At 34.3% G+C, this 14,491-nt stretch overlaps 1 protein-coding gene across 8 annotated transcripts in view; it reads left to right on the forward strand.

The window, feature by feature from the left end:
- CCDC88A (coiled-coil domain containing 88A) overlaps positions 1 to 14,491 on the forward strand; it is a 120,893-nt gene that overhangs the window by 91,620 nt on the left and 14,782 nt on the right. For all 8 annotated transcript variants that reach the window (XM_069583296.1, XM_069583297.1, XM_069583298.1 and 5 more), the window contains exons 19-25: positions 530 to 691; positions 1,816 to 2,093; positions 2,330 to 2,473; positions 5,113 to 5,299; positions 9,927 to 10,072; positions 11,428 to 11,520; positions 11,659 to 11,873. In XM_069583296.1, coding sequence (XP_069439397.1) covers positions 530 to 691; positions 1,816 to 2,093; positions 2,330 to 2,473; positions 5,113 to 5,299; positions 9,927 to 10,072; positions 11,428 to 11,520; positions 11,659 to 11,873 — 1,225 coding nt within the window. The remainder of the gene's footprint in view (positions 1 to 529; positions 692 to 1,815; positions 2,094 to 2,329; positions 2,474 to 5,112; positions 5,300 to 9,926; positions 10,073 to 11,427; positions 11,521 to 11,658; positions 11,874 to 14,491) is intronic.

Consider the following 14,491-nt stretch of genomic DNA (forward strand, 5'->3'; position numbering starts at 1 on the left):
AATTTTTTAAACAGATGGTTAAGATTGTTCCTACCTCTCTTCTAAATAATTGTGTTTGTAAAACACTTAATTTTGCTGCTACCCCAGGGACCACCACATATTTATGTATGTGTATATGGGTATTTGCCTCTGGGGAGTTAGAAAAAGGTTCACTGTCTCTTGGCTAGACACAGCCCTGTTTGCTCTGGGTACTTTTGAGTAGCATAAAAATCGCAGAACCGACAATCCCATTCTAGTTTTCTGTGTTAATAAATATACTTATAATGGAATATATTGTTCTTTGGACATCATAAAACAGGCAGAACACAGACACAATAGTATTAAGGTTTTAGTATTGCTTTCTTTGCTAGATTAAGTATCTTTTTACAATTTGGGTTACAGGGGAAATGTTTTGTCTTTTTCTCTTTTAAGGTTGTTGAGATTTTTTGGATTATCATGGTAATGAACACTTGTATAACATTCTAGTATCTGTTAAACAGAAATATGTTTGATGCTGCTTTTATTTTTAATACGTATTTTCTGTATTCAGAATGCTACACTGCAAGCAGAGAAGCAAGCATTGAAAACTCAACTGAAGCAACTTGAAACACAGAACAATAATTTGCAGGCTCAGATTCTTGCACTTCAGAGGCAGACAGTATCATTACAGGAGCAGAATACCACTCTTCAAACACAGAATGCCAAGCTTCAGGTTGTAATGTAACATTGTGGGGATATGCAACAAAACTCTTGAATTATGCTTTAAAATAAGGATGAATAGACTTAAGTAACATTGTTTCTTAGTGAGTGAATTTAATTTAACAATTAGTTGAAGATAAAGTATTTTTATATAGTACTATGCCAAATTTTTGGATATCAGCATTTTTAAAATGTCAGTGTCTAAATTAAGTAATAAATTTATTCATTAAATAAAAATTTCATTTACATTGACTTTATGGCCTTTCACCCATTTCAACAAGTTAATTATAATTAATCAGGTAGAAACCCTTATTTTAAAGTATTACTGCAACATATCAGTTAGGTTATTGGAAAATAACAGCATGAAAATTTTGTCTTTAAACTTACCCTTAATTCAAAGGATCCATCTTGCAATTAATACTACCAGTGTCTTTTCAAATAGAGCAGTCAGGTGGGGGAAAGTACAACTCTCTGAAACCTCTTAAAATGTGGAATTGTTCCCCCTCTGAATCTAAAAGTTCTTTGTATAACTCTTTCCAAATGAAAAAGAATATACTGATTTGATTTAGTTGTTCAGTTGCTAAGTTGTGCGTGACTCTTTTGTGACCCCCATGGACTATAGCCTACCAGGCGCCTCTGTCCATGGGATTTAACCAGGCAAGAATACTGCAGTGGGTTGCCATTTCCTTTTCCAAGGGATCTTCTGAACCCAAGGATTGAACCCATGTCTCCTGCATCTCTTACATTGGCAGGTGGATACTTTACCACTGAGCCACCTGGAAAGCCCTGGTTTAATTTAGACTTGAGAAAATTACCAGTCGAGTTTCACAAGTAGTTTTTCAGGTCTGTCAACTGTCAACTTCTATAAACTGATAAACTGGCATTTAAAATTTTTTACTCTTATGGAATTGTTGCTAATGACCTTCATTTAAAATAATTCAACTCAAAAAATATGTAACACCTACCAAAAATCAAAATTAAATGGTAGCCTGCCTTTTGGGGATCTAAAATCCAAATTTTCTTAGTATAATATGAATATATGTGCTGTGATTTATTTAGTGCTTCCTAAAGTTAACATTCTTTTATTTTAAAAGAATTATAAATAAACTATTGTTCTGATGTCTGGCATTCTTGTAGGTTGAAAATTCCACGCTTAATTCCCAAAGTACCTCACTTATGAACCAGAATGCACAACTCTTAATCCAGCAGTCTTCCTTAGAAAATGAAAATGAATCTGTAATCAAAGAGCGAGAAGATCTGAAATCTCTCTATGATTCTCTGGTCAAAGATCATGAAAAGCTGGAACTTCTACATGAACGGCAGGCTTCAGAATATGAGACTCTCATTGCTAAACATGGAACTCTAAAGTCTGCCCACAAAAATCTTGAGGTGGAACATAAAGACCTTGAAGATCGGTAATTTATCATCTTTTCTTGTATTGTTGCCTTAAAACCAATTTAAGAAAACAATTTGAATTGAATAATGTAATAAATTTCAAATGTTAAACATGTCTGAGATAATTTATATAGGAAATGTATATAAACTTACATGCTTTATGTGATATTTATAAAATAAACTCATTTCCATTATTTCTTAAATTTTTTTTCCTAAGGAAATATTATAAACCAAATGCATAACATTTTTTTTCCAGTTACAATCAGTTACTAAAACAGAAAGGACAGTTGGAAGATTTGGAAAAAACATTGAAAGCAGAACAAGAAAAAATGCTGCTTAAAAACAAAAACCATGAGACTGTAGCTGCAGAATTCAAGAAGCTTTGTGGTGAAAATGATAGGTAATAAATATGTATATATATATAATTTTGTATTTGTTCATTATATCCAACGGGTATATTACCCCTTTGCAGTACTACCCATAACTTAGAATTTTTAAAAAAGACCCCAGGGTAACGTGTAAATTACCCAACAGCATCATTTAGCTAGTTGTAAGTGATTCAGACAAGAATGTGGGTCTTGAACTTTCTCTGATTGTTTTCTCTTTTGATTTATTCAACTACTTAAGTTTTTAAGCCACAATATATAACAAAATTTCTGTATGTTGATTGCATTTGTATACTTTATTGAGGAAGAATGTAGTGAGACCTGATTTTTTATATCTTTCTTTCTACTAGCCTGGTATCACAATTCTTGTCTTTCAGAGTTGCTACAAGTGAGTGACCTTGTCATTTTCTAGCTAACTGGTTTTGTAGTCTTATTTTTAATTGTCTTACATATTAATGGGCTCATGTTACCATGGGGCAGTTAATTTTTAATTTAAAGCCTTGGCAAAATCAAAACTTTTCAACTGGTGATCAGCCTACTTCATAAGGGTACATTTTCAAAAAATTTTTAGAAGCCTTTGAAAAATTTAAACAATCTGAACATTTGTTTACTGTATTTACATTGCCCTAGTGAAGTGCTAAAAGCACACAAAATTCAAATGGGTATTATCATTGTTATGAATTTAATGTAGTGTATTTTTAGAATTAAACATCTATTTCGTTTCTTTTATTAAAAAAAAAATCCCTAAGCTTCTCGAGCCATTTTCATACTCAGTAGTTTTTAATTTAGTTGTTACAGATAGAAATTCTATACTGATGGATTTGAACTTTAATAATCTTAACACCAAGCTAAAATCAAGGAGCATGTATTTGTATAGTATAAACAATGGAAGACCAAATTGTGACAAGTTATAGGGTATAAGGACACAGTTATTATTACACATAGAACATTGGGGAATGCATTTACTCTGGAAATCCCATCTTGAACCTAACCTTTTTTCTTGTTGGAATTCAAACTGGGGCAGTTTGTGAACTTGAGTAGACCTTCCAGAATCTAATTGTATACGTAAATGATGAGTCTCCAGGGAACAAACTCAACCTAATTGATAAGAAGAAATTGAGCTTGATGAATTTGATTGCAGTTCACCCAGTCTGCAGTCTTGGATGGGAAGAGTAGAGTATTTTCTGTCTCTAAGTAGAGTATTTTCTGTCTCTCAGTACTTTGGTTTCTTACCCAGCTTTTGTGCACTCATGCCTGTGTTCTCAGGAAAGAAAATGCGTTAAGTAAAACCTGGAAGAACTCTTTCACAAATAAAAGATACTTGTGGAGACTTAATCTAAAGAACAATAGTTTATTCATTTCTCTAAATCACCTAAGTTTTAATCTTAGGTAATGCCAAGTCAAGAAAGCTTCTTACATATACTAGGTTATCTTGGCATCTTTGGAATTATGTTTTCTGAATTGCATTTCGGTGTTAATGTTCTCAGCTTTGAGGGACAGTGTAAAAAAAACTATCTTAAAGAGCTGATTTTAGTATCTGCCTTTGGGATGATATTGAGGACATTGTATATTCTTTTTATATCTCCCTCTCCTTAAAGCATTAAGTAGTTATCTGTATGTCTCTGTGAAGTTTACAAAGTTGTTTACACATGGGATGCATTCATACATGGATTCAGCCTGCTAATGGAACGTTTATTGAATGTTTCTGGTGTTGCCATTTTACTTTTTTACCAAGTCTTATTTTTTTAATGTATTATTTTGTTATTTATTATTATAAATGGACTCAAATCCTTTAGGAAATGAGTTGAAATAAATTATTAGATAGTTGTGAGCAAATATCTTGCTGAGCAAAAGTTTGTTTGGCTTTCTCTACCTTGTATGAGTTCCAGATCTTAATGCCGTAAGATCAAGGTTGGTAAACTACAGCTAACTTAGCAGGCCATATCTAGCCTGCAGCCTACTTTGTATAGCTCCCAAACAAAAAACAGTTTTTAACACCTTAAAATGTGATGGGGAACAGAAAAGAAGAGCACGCTATAGATAGCATGCAACCCATAAAGCCTAAGGTATTTATTATTCTGTGGTCCTTTACAGAAAGAATATGCTGATCTCTCTCTTAGAGGTCAGTGGACCTTGTTCTAAAGATGTAATAGTAGAAAGGACAGATAAGGCTATAGTTTGATTTTTTTTTTAATCCAAAATTTGTCATTAGTAATTGAGGACTGCATAAATATGAATAATTTGCAGAAATCTCAATTACTAGAATTTTGATTTTAGTATATATATCTTAGTTATCTGGCAACAGATTGATAGGCTACCATGTCTCAAACTGGATTGATTATTAGTTTGATCTGATTTTTCTTTATTTTTCTTGTTGAATTATAGAATCTTTGAATTCTCTAGGTTAATTAATACTGGATTGGTTATTTTCTTCTTTGTCCTTTAAGCTAAATATTTTCTAATTAATGCTTAAAATTTTTTAAATTTAGTTTTTACAGACTTGGAACTGATTCTAGATGAGTTTAGTCACTGGCAAGAGAATCTTTTCTATTCTTTAAGTATGTCTAAATGTGATTTACAGCAGTTTCTCATTGTGTAAATTACAATGAAAGCTATGAAGAGAATCTCTTTCTATCATGATTTCCAATTATAGGTTGAATCATACATATAATCAGCTTTTAAAAGAGACTGAAGTTTTACAAACTGACCATAAAAACTTGAAAAGTCTTCTAAATAATTCGAAACTGGAACAAACAAGATTAGAAGCGGAATTTTCAAAGTTAAAGGAACAATACCAACAATTGGACATCACATCCACCAAGCTAAATAACCAGTGTGAGGTGAGCTTAACAAGTTTAATTCCCATTTCCTTCCTTTAGGCATTAAGACTAGCCTAAAAAGGTAAACCATCATAATGACAATAGCAGTATGTTTAATGTTTAATGAGGTATTTCTAAAAAAATTGGTCAAGGATGATTTAAATCCACAAATAATTCAGAAAAGCCTCCTTCTTCCTTCCTTAATTTCAACAATTTTTACTATTAGTTTAAACTTATATGTTCAGATACTTGGACAAATTAACCCTTGTTTAATGAAAAAATGTTTACTGACCACTTGGCATGTATTAATAAACCAAAAAGGGAAAAATCTCTTCCTTTGTGGAATTAATATTCTGGTGGAAGGAAGTAGACAATAAATATAATACATAGTTAAAATATATAGTGTTTCAGTGTTTTGTTACATATGGCTGTGTAACAGTTTACCCCAAAATACAGTGGTACAAAATACAGTGGTATATATGAGTGCTCTCATAGCTAGTGGGTCAGCATTTGGACAGGGACAGTGGGGCCAGTTTGTCTCCTCCACTTAAATGTGGGCCCCCAGCTGAAAGATTTGAAAGGCTAATTGCATGTTTGGTGGTTGATGCTGGCCATCAGCTGAAAGCTTCAGTCTCCTCTTCTTGTGATCTCTCCCCATGGACTGGTTTGGGCTTTCCCACACCATGGTGAGAACCAGACAGAAGGCATCTCTGTGTTAATGATCAAGCCCCAGAAGTCATGAAGCATTTCCCCTGCATTCTAGTCATTGAGGCAGAGTCCCATCCAGGTTCAAGGGAAAGAGAGACTGAGCCTCTTGATGGTGAATGGCAGGATTCTGGAAGAGCACATGGACTGGAAATACTGCTGTAACCACTTTGAAAATTAATCTGCAACACATATAGTATGTTACAAGATAAAAGTTATGTACAAGTAAAAATGGAGAGAGGTAAAAGAGGATAAGGACTGCCAGAGTAGATGAGGAATACAAATTGAAATTTTAACTAGGCATCAAAGAACAACGATTTGAAGATTAGTGTGTTGTTATGTGGACATTGAGGAAGGAACCTTCCAGGCAGTCAGCCCACCCAGTTAATCTAGACCAGAGGAATCCTGGTGTGTTTGAGGAACACTCAAGGAAGCTAGTGTGGCTGGAGTGGAATGAGCAAACGAGGAGAGTGGTAGGAGATGAGCTCGGAGATATTCCTGGGCCAGATATATTGCCTTATGTATGTGTTGTTCTCAGTTTTGTCCAACTCTTTGCAACCCCCTGGGCTGTAGCCTACCAGGCTTCTCTGCCCATGAAATTTTCCATGCAAGAATACTGGGGTGGGTTGCCATCTCCTACTCCAAGGGATATTCCTGACCCAGGGATCATACCCGCGTCTCTTGTTTTCCTGCATTGGCAGGCAGATTCTTCACCACCACTGCACCACAGGGGAAGCCTGTGTTGCCTTACAGGCCATTGTAAAATACTTTTCTGAGTAAAACAGGGGGAGCTATTGGAAAGTTTAGAACAGAAGTGACATCTGCCTTATGTATACAGTTGTGCTCTTAACATGATTCTGTGCTTCTTCCCATGATGAGTTGATAATGTGATAGAAGTTTTGAAATAGAAAAAGAATACTGAAAGCCTTAAATATTATAATTCTTACATTTTATGATTGGTCTTTAAATCGTTAAAGTTTGAGTATAGCTTAACATCTGAATTTCTTGAAACTTAGAAAATCAGCACTTAAGCAAAACCCTTAAATAGAATTAGGAACAGACTGAAAAAAAAAAGGAATAGACTGTAGCAGAAAGTAATACTTAAAAGTTTTTTGTCTGAGATCACAAACTAATGGAAGGAAAAAAATTAGTTTGATATTATATATATTTAATTATACAGCAAAGTTCAGAAATTATGGAACCTTCATTCTGCTTGTAATTTATAAAATCTAAATAAAATATAATAGAGGTAATAGACTTACAGAAAGTGAAGTGAAGTCGCTCAGTCGTATCCAACTCTTTGCGACCCCATGGAGTGTAGCCTACCAGGCTCCTCCGTCCATGGGATTTTCCAGGCAAGAGTACTGGAGTGGGGTGCCATTTCCTTCTTCAGGAATCTTCCCAACCCAGGGATCAAACCCAGGTCTCCCACATTGTAGGCAGACGCTTTACCATCTGAGCCACCAGGGAAGTCCAGACTTACAGAAGAACATGACGGACAGGGACTGAGATCCTGCATGCTGCACAGCATGGCCAGAACAAAGAAAGGAACATGACAAATCCACTTTCCCGGAAACAACAGAATTGGGAAAAAATACAAAAACAACCACTTTTAGGACTCTGGAACTCAAGCAGAGACATAAAACAAATTGAGAAGAATTAAAGAAAAACTACTTAGCTTTTGGTAGGAATTATAGTTTATTAAGTGACTTCTCCCATTCTGAGTCTCCTCCTCCCCTTTCTCCATAACTGGGAGTTCAGTCAAGAGGCATGCCTTGAAACCAGCAGCTTTGCTACTGGAGGGTTGTCAAAGGCTAACTCAGGTAGCCTGAAACACTGGATGGGGCAAATCACAGATGAACAAACTACTCAGAAATTTAACATGGGAGATCCAGAGAATGAGACAAGTAGCCATAATTGGTCTTGTAAGATCCTGCATGTTACTGGTGGTCTCAAAGACCACTCAAGAGAAATCAGAAAGGGCCCTGATTGTCCCAACAATCAATCCACCCTTGGCTAGGGATTAAGTCATATAATAATGTGATTTGAAGGGAATGGAAAAATGAATCCATAGTGTTGGAGACTTCTCTATGGGAAGTGTGGTAATTGGAAGAGCACGCAACAGATGTTTCTGGAATACAATTGATGTGCTATTTCTTGATCTGAGTACTGGTTCACTCATGAGTTCACTTTATGGTAATTCACTGAGCTGTATGTACACTTAAAATTTGTTCTTTTTTCTGTATATGTTTTATGAGTTGTCTGCTGATACAGTAATGCTGTGTAAGAAACATAGAACCTCATTGGTAAGAGACTAAACATTTACTTTTGCTCTTGAGTCTCTGGGTCAGCTGAGCAGATGTGCTGGTCTGCGTTGATGTGTGGGCCAAGATCAGTAGACCTTAGTAGGGCTTGCTCGTGTATCTGCAATTAGCCAGCATGCACCCTGCGAGCTAGCTGGTCTAAGGTGGCCCCAGCTGGTGTAACTTTTCTGTGCCATGTGGTCTCTCATCCTTCAAGAGGATTCCAGGAGCCTGAGTGGAAACACATAAGCCTCTTGAGGCCTGGGCTTGGAACTATCACACCATCGCTTCTGCCTCCTTCCCTTAGCCAAAGGGATTCCCGGGTCAAGAAGAGAAGTATTAATAGATTTCACTTCTTGATAGGAAAAGTAAGAAGTCACAGCACAAGAGGGTACAGGGAGGAAAACTGCATTCAATTTTGCCGTGAATCTACCACATGTGTTATGTTTCAATTTAACAACATACAGATAAATAAAACATACAGCACAGTATTGACAGTTGTTAGATCTAGATGGCTGTTTATGCATATTCATAGTATTATACTATTTGCTTACTACCTTCTGAGAGTTTTCAGGTTTTGTCTTTTTTGGGGGGTCGGGGGGAAGGGGTTGTTGTTGGCTTAAATAAAAAAATACAGAACTCTGAAAAAAAAATCCAAACTTGCTAAATTCTAATGCTAGAACCCAAAAATCTTTATTTTAAAAATATATTCTACAAGTGATATTAAATTTTGACAATCACTGATTTGGGCTTTCTGAATTCTGCTGGAACCTCTGGCCTAACTGAGGCATATTTCTAGTTTCTGCTGACTACAGAGAAGAAGCTCAATTATGTTGGCAGCCTAACTGCCAGTAATAATCAGTAATATGACCACCCATTTACAGTATCACCTGACTCCCTTGGTTCAAGCCATAAAAATTATACACAAACTTTTGAGGTTTCTTGACAACAATGTTTAGAGGAAGAATGAGGTATATGAAGTACCTACTATGTGTCATAGGCATGACACCAGCTACTTCACATATATTATTTAATCCTTGCAACAGTCTTGGGGGATGAAAGTTGTTATTTTCAATTTATAGATGGGTGGAGTCGTTAAGATTTAGAGAATTACTAATTTGTTTAGCATTTTATAGCTATTTAAACAGAAGGCCAGGAGTTCATGTTTGGGAATGCATGTACACCCATGGTGGATTCATGTCAATGTATGGCAAAACCAATACAGTATTGTAAAGTAAAATAAAGTAAAAATAAAAATTTTAAAAAAAATTAATAAATAAACAGAAGGCCAGAGATATGTATCTGGCTTTGAACTCTAAGTCAAAATGGTTGTAAAGACAGCAGTGGTTTTGGAAGTAGATAGCTTACTATATGTTAAACCCAGTGTTTCTGAGAATTAAGAAAACATAAATGTCTAGCACATAACCCAGTAGTTTAGATGTCATTATTACTAAAATAATCACTAATGTCATTATTACTAAAATAATCACTAATTCTAATCAAAGGACAACCATCTGATTGTTCTCTGGCAGAAGACTTAAAACTTCATCAAGTACTTTATATTTTTCAGATGCTTTGGGGGATTTGTGTCAAATGTAAATGTTGATATTTTAAAAAATAAATGTTTGTGTTTAAAACAGTTGCTAAGCCAACTTAAAGGAAATTTAGAAGAAGAAAATCGACATCTACTAGATCAAATTCAGACATTAATGCTACAGAACAGAACACTATTGGAGCAGAATATGGAAAGCAAGGATCTTTTCCATGTTGAACAAAGACAGTACATGTAGGTACCAAATAATTTTTCACTCTGAAATATTACTCCGGTGGCAGAGAAAATGCAATGCTAATTTTTCCTAATTTTCAACATTATTATTTCAGTATTTTTTTAATGGTTATGCTCTGGGAAGTATGCTAATAACCAGAAATACTAAAATGAAAACATATAGATCCAGCTCTTAATGATCTATTAATATAAAACAAGAAGTAAAAATAATTTTTATAATGAAGGTATGTTATAGGAAGCCATAGAAATACAGCAAATAGAGGGGCAGAAGTACCTTAGCTTGCAAGAGAGGCTGGACTTTGTAAAGATGATTGAGCTGAGACTTAAAGATTCAGTAGGATTTTGCCTGAGGAGGCATAACAGGCCAAGAGAGCAGCAAATGCAGAGACAAAGAGGTGTAATGAAACTGTATTATGATTATGATATATGGTCTAAAAATTTATTGCTCATACTGGAGCAAAATTGTGGAAGGAAGTGTAGCAGAGAAGTGGCTAAACACTCAGGAGCCACTTTACAAAGGTTTTTCTTTGCTGTACAGAGAACTGGCTGAAAAATTTGAGCAGGGCAGTAATATGATCAGATTTGTGCTGTTTGTTTAAATCACTGATGACATTAGAGTATAGATTGGAGGTTCTAAGAATTAGAGACAAGGAGTAAGTTTTAAGGTTGTTGCAATAACCTAGTGAAAAACAATTCACAAGCAGTGGTAGTTAAGATCAAGTACAAGAGAGATGTGAAAGAATCGACAGACCTTGATTATTAGTAAATTGTGGTGAAGCTAGTGTGTTTATGCATATGAAAGTGAAAGGAAAGTGAAGTCGCTCAGTCGTGTCCGACTCTTTGCGACCCCATGGACTGTACCCTACCAGGCTCCTCCCTCCATGTGATTCTCCAGGCAAGAGTACTGGAGTGGGTTGCCATTTCCTTCTCCAGGGGATCCTCCCAACCCAGGGATCAAACCCGGTTCTCCCAGATTCTGGGCAGACACTTTAACCTCTGAGCCACCAGGGAAGCCCATTTATGCATATAATGTTGTTTAATAACTGTAGAAAGATGTTGAGAGAATTCTTTTGTCATGATAATATTGTAATATAGACGATTATTTCCTTCAGACAAATAAATCCTGTTGAAAATTGAGATTCTAAGTCCTGTATCCTTTTATTTAAGTAAGTTGTAAATTAAAAGACAATGAAAAACTTGCAAACAGTTCTGTTGTTACTGCCTATTAAATTCTTAGTTGTCAACTATGGTATCTGTATTTCTTTGTGTTTTGGGGAGAAGTTAGGTTATAGAATCCAAATAATATGCATAACTGTACAAAATAAGATATCCTAAATGTAACTTTATTTTTATAGTGATAAGTTAAATGAATTAAGACGACAAAAGGAGAAATTAGAAGAGAAAATTATGGATCAATACAAGTTTTATGACCCATCTCCACCTAGAAGGTACTATTATCCAGTTGGTTGTTTGTTGTTTTTTTTTTTTTTTCATTTTTATTTTGCAGGAAAAAAACATTCTGATTTTGAGAGGAATTTGTATGCAGAATTTTAAACTGATAAGACTTTTAAAAATTACTTTATTAGGAGGGGCAACTGGATTACTCTGAAAATGAGAAAACTGATAAAGTCTAAGAAAGACGTTAATCGGGAACGACAGAAATCACTGACTTTAACACCAACACGCTCAGACTCCAGTGAAGGATTTCTTCAACTCCCCCATCAAGATAGTCAAGATAGTTCTTCAGTAGGTTCAAACTCTTTAGAAGATGGCCAAACTTTGGGGACCAAGAAAAGCAGCAGTGAGTGCTTAAACTCTTTAAACATTTGTGATCTCTAGAATTGATTTAGATTCCTTACTAAAGATTTCTTTTAAATATCTTCCACAGTCCTTTGGGATAATATCTGATGAATGCATTTCTTTTTAACTTCATATGTTTTTAAAATTCATTGCATACTGCAGTACTGCATAGCCACATGATTTTCTTTATTGTATATTTAGAGAAATACAAAAAGATACCATCATTTGACCAGGAAGGTAAAATAGTATAGAAAGAACAGTGAAATGAGAGCCAGAATACCTCTGCCACTTGCTAGTTCTGTTAATGTGGGCAAGACTTTTACTTTTGCATCCTACTTCACAGGGTGATTATGAGGAGCAACTGAGAAATATTTATAAGATTTCATTTTCATAATTATTTGTAACTGAATAGAGTAATAAGGCTTTTTAGAATGAGGTTTTAATCGTACTTCGATGGTATCAAATTGGAAAAAAGTTACATTGAGGGGGAGGAAGCAAAGAAAAATAGCTGTGAATTGGAAGAGAATGTTTTTCAATGATTTAGAAATAATTGAAGGTTATAAAAGTTATTGAGGGATTGCTTGGTAAAGGTTCAGTTAAAATGGATTTGGAGATACAAGTTTTCGTATAAACTTGTGATTTAATTTTTTAAATTACAAATGTTGAAGTGTAATATCATAACGTGACCTCCACAATTAATACTCTCTTGATTTCATTACTAGTGTGCTTAGCTAAACATTAAGAGCAAAGTAAAAGCCTAAGGAAGAGTATTTTAAGAGAAAGAAAAGAATCCAGTGGTAGGCCCTTTGAAGATATAGGAGAATTTGACTGCTAGCAATGTTCTTATATGTAAATAGGATATTTTGAATCCACTCACACCCTCACCAGAATCACTGAATTTAAAAGCATATATATATGTATATGTTTATACATAAGACATATGTATAAGATAGATACTATATATATGTATACATTTGTATGTATTAATATATACATTTCAATATTATTCTTTAGAAGTAAATAGCAGGCAAAAGCAGCCACTATTTCTCCCAGGGATAGACACTGTATGGGCATCTCTCAAAACACTCAAAAAACTGTATAGACATGGTTTTGTCCTCAGGGGAATTATCTCTGAAAAGACAGTGTTTTAGAGTGTAAGAGATTAGACATTCATTATAGGCTATATTTAAGAATGCAGCTATAGCACCCTAAGAACTAGAGTCCACAAGTAAGCAACAAAAAATCATACACATACATGAGTACCATATTCATACATACACACATACAAATATGTTTGTGTTATAAGAAAGTGGTTTAGTTCTATCTGTTCTCATAAGATTAATCTTGTTAGCCAAACCTACATGAAACCTCCAAGTATTTTAGAGAGATTATCAAGTTTTCCTTAAAAAGGTGCCAGATGATTCAGTTTTATCTACCTTTGGATATAAAATATCTGGCATCTGATTTAATGAGAAATGGTTATGGGTATATATAATTTTTTTAATTAAAGGAAGATAATTCAAGTAGGAGAATATACACAAGAAAGGTACAACAGTCTTTTTTAAGGTCATCTTGTTTTAAATTATCAGTCTATCATTCCTTCATACTCTATGCTAGAAACATCTGGAGTAAAAATCAGAAGGAAGTAATACTCTTCTTTCCAGCAGTTATTCAGTTTTAGAATTTTAAAAATAAGCAGAAAACCCTACCATTCTAATGTTCCCATAATTTCATATAGTTTGGGAAGCGAACATTGTATGTCTACAAACTAATTGCCATAAGAATGATCATTTTCCACCACTGGCAAATATAAAACTCCTTTTATCCTTTCCATTTTGGAAGAGTGTCTGTCAGTAAAGCAGTCTATGGAAAACAGTTGAAAACAGAAAAAGAAAGTATCTAAACAAGACATGTGCATGCTGCAACCATTCAGCTTTGTTTTAGCTAAGTGTCCATTTTTACATTGCTTTCAGTTCATTTCTTTTTAATCATTGAAAACAGCTGTGTTTTCCGAGCTAGAAACAAAAAGTTTAAATGAGTCATGACTATTCTTAATAGAAATCAAATAAGTAAGTTAAAAAGCTGTATGTCTTTGCATTCTCCTTAGTGAGTGATACTTGTCAGTTTGTCAAAAGAGCTTTTTATTATTTATAAGATAAGAGCAAACCGTAAGAAAGAGCATAGTTATTAAGGCTGTATGCGATACACTTTTAAATCTCAATGTGAGTTTTTTCCCTGCCTCTTAAATTGCAGCTCCAAAGAGGTATAATAATATTTTCCATTAAAATCTTATTAAAGTATAGCTTAAGAATGTTACTCTAGTGAACATTTAAATTTTTATGTTAATGACTCCTACTGTAGTTATAATCCTAATTTTCATTCATATATTGATAACTTCCCTGTGTCATGCTATGATTTTTTTTAAATAAACTGACTCCCAAAGCCCTTCAAAATATCTAAAAATGTTATAAAAACATAATTTTCTATCATTTTTGCTTGCTTTTTAGGATGCATCCTTATTTTTTAGGCTATCAGAGCTTAAAAGCTACTATTAAAATACTTCTATTTTTTCTTCCAGCCAACCTTTTGCAAAATGAAATTAACATAATTGCTCACGCC

This window comes from Ovis canadensis, chromosome 3 (genome assembly GCF_042477335.2).
Source record: "Ovis canadensis isolate MfBH-ARS-UI-01 breed Bighorn chromosome 3, ARS-UI_OviCan_v2, whole genome shotgun sequence".
Lineage (NCBI taxonomy): Eukaryota > Metazoa > Chordata > Mammalia > Artiodactyla > Bovidae > Ovis > Ovis canadensis.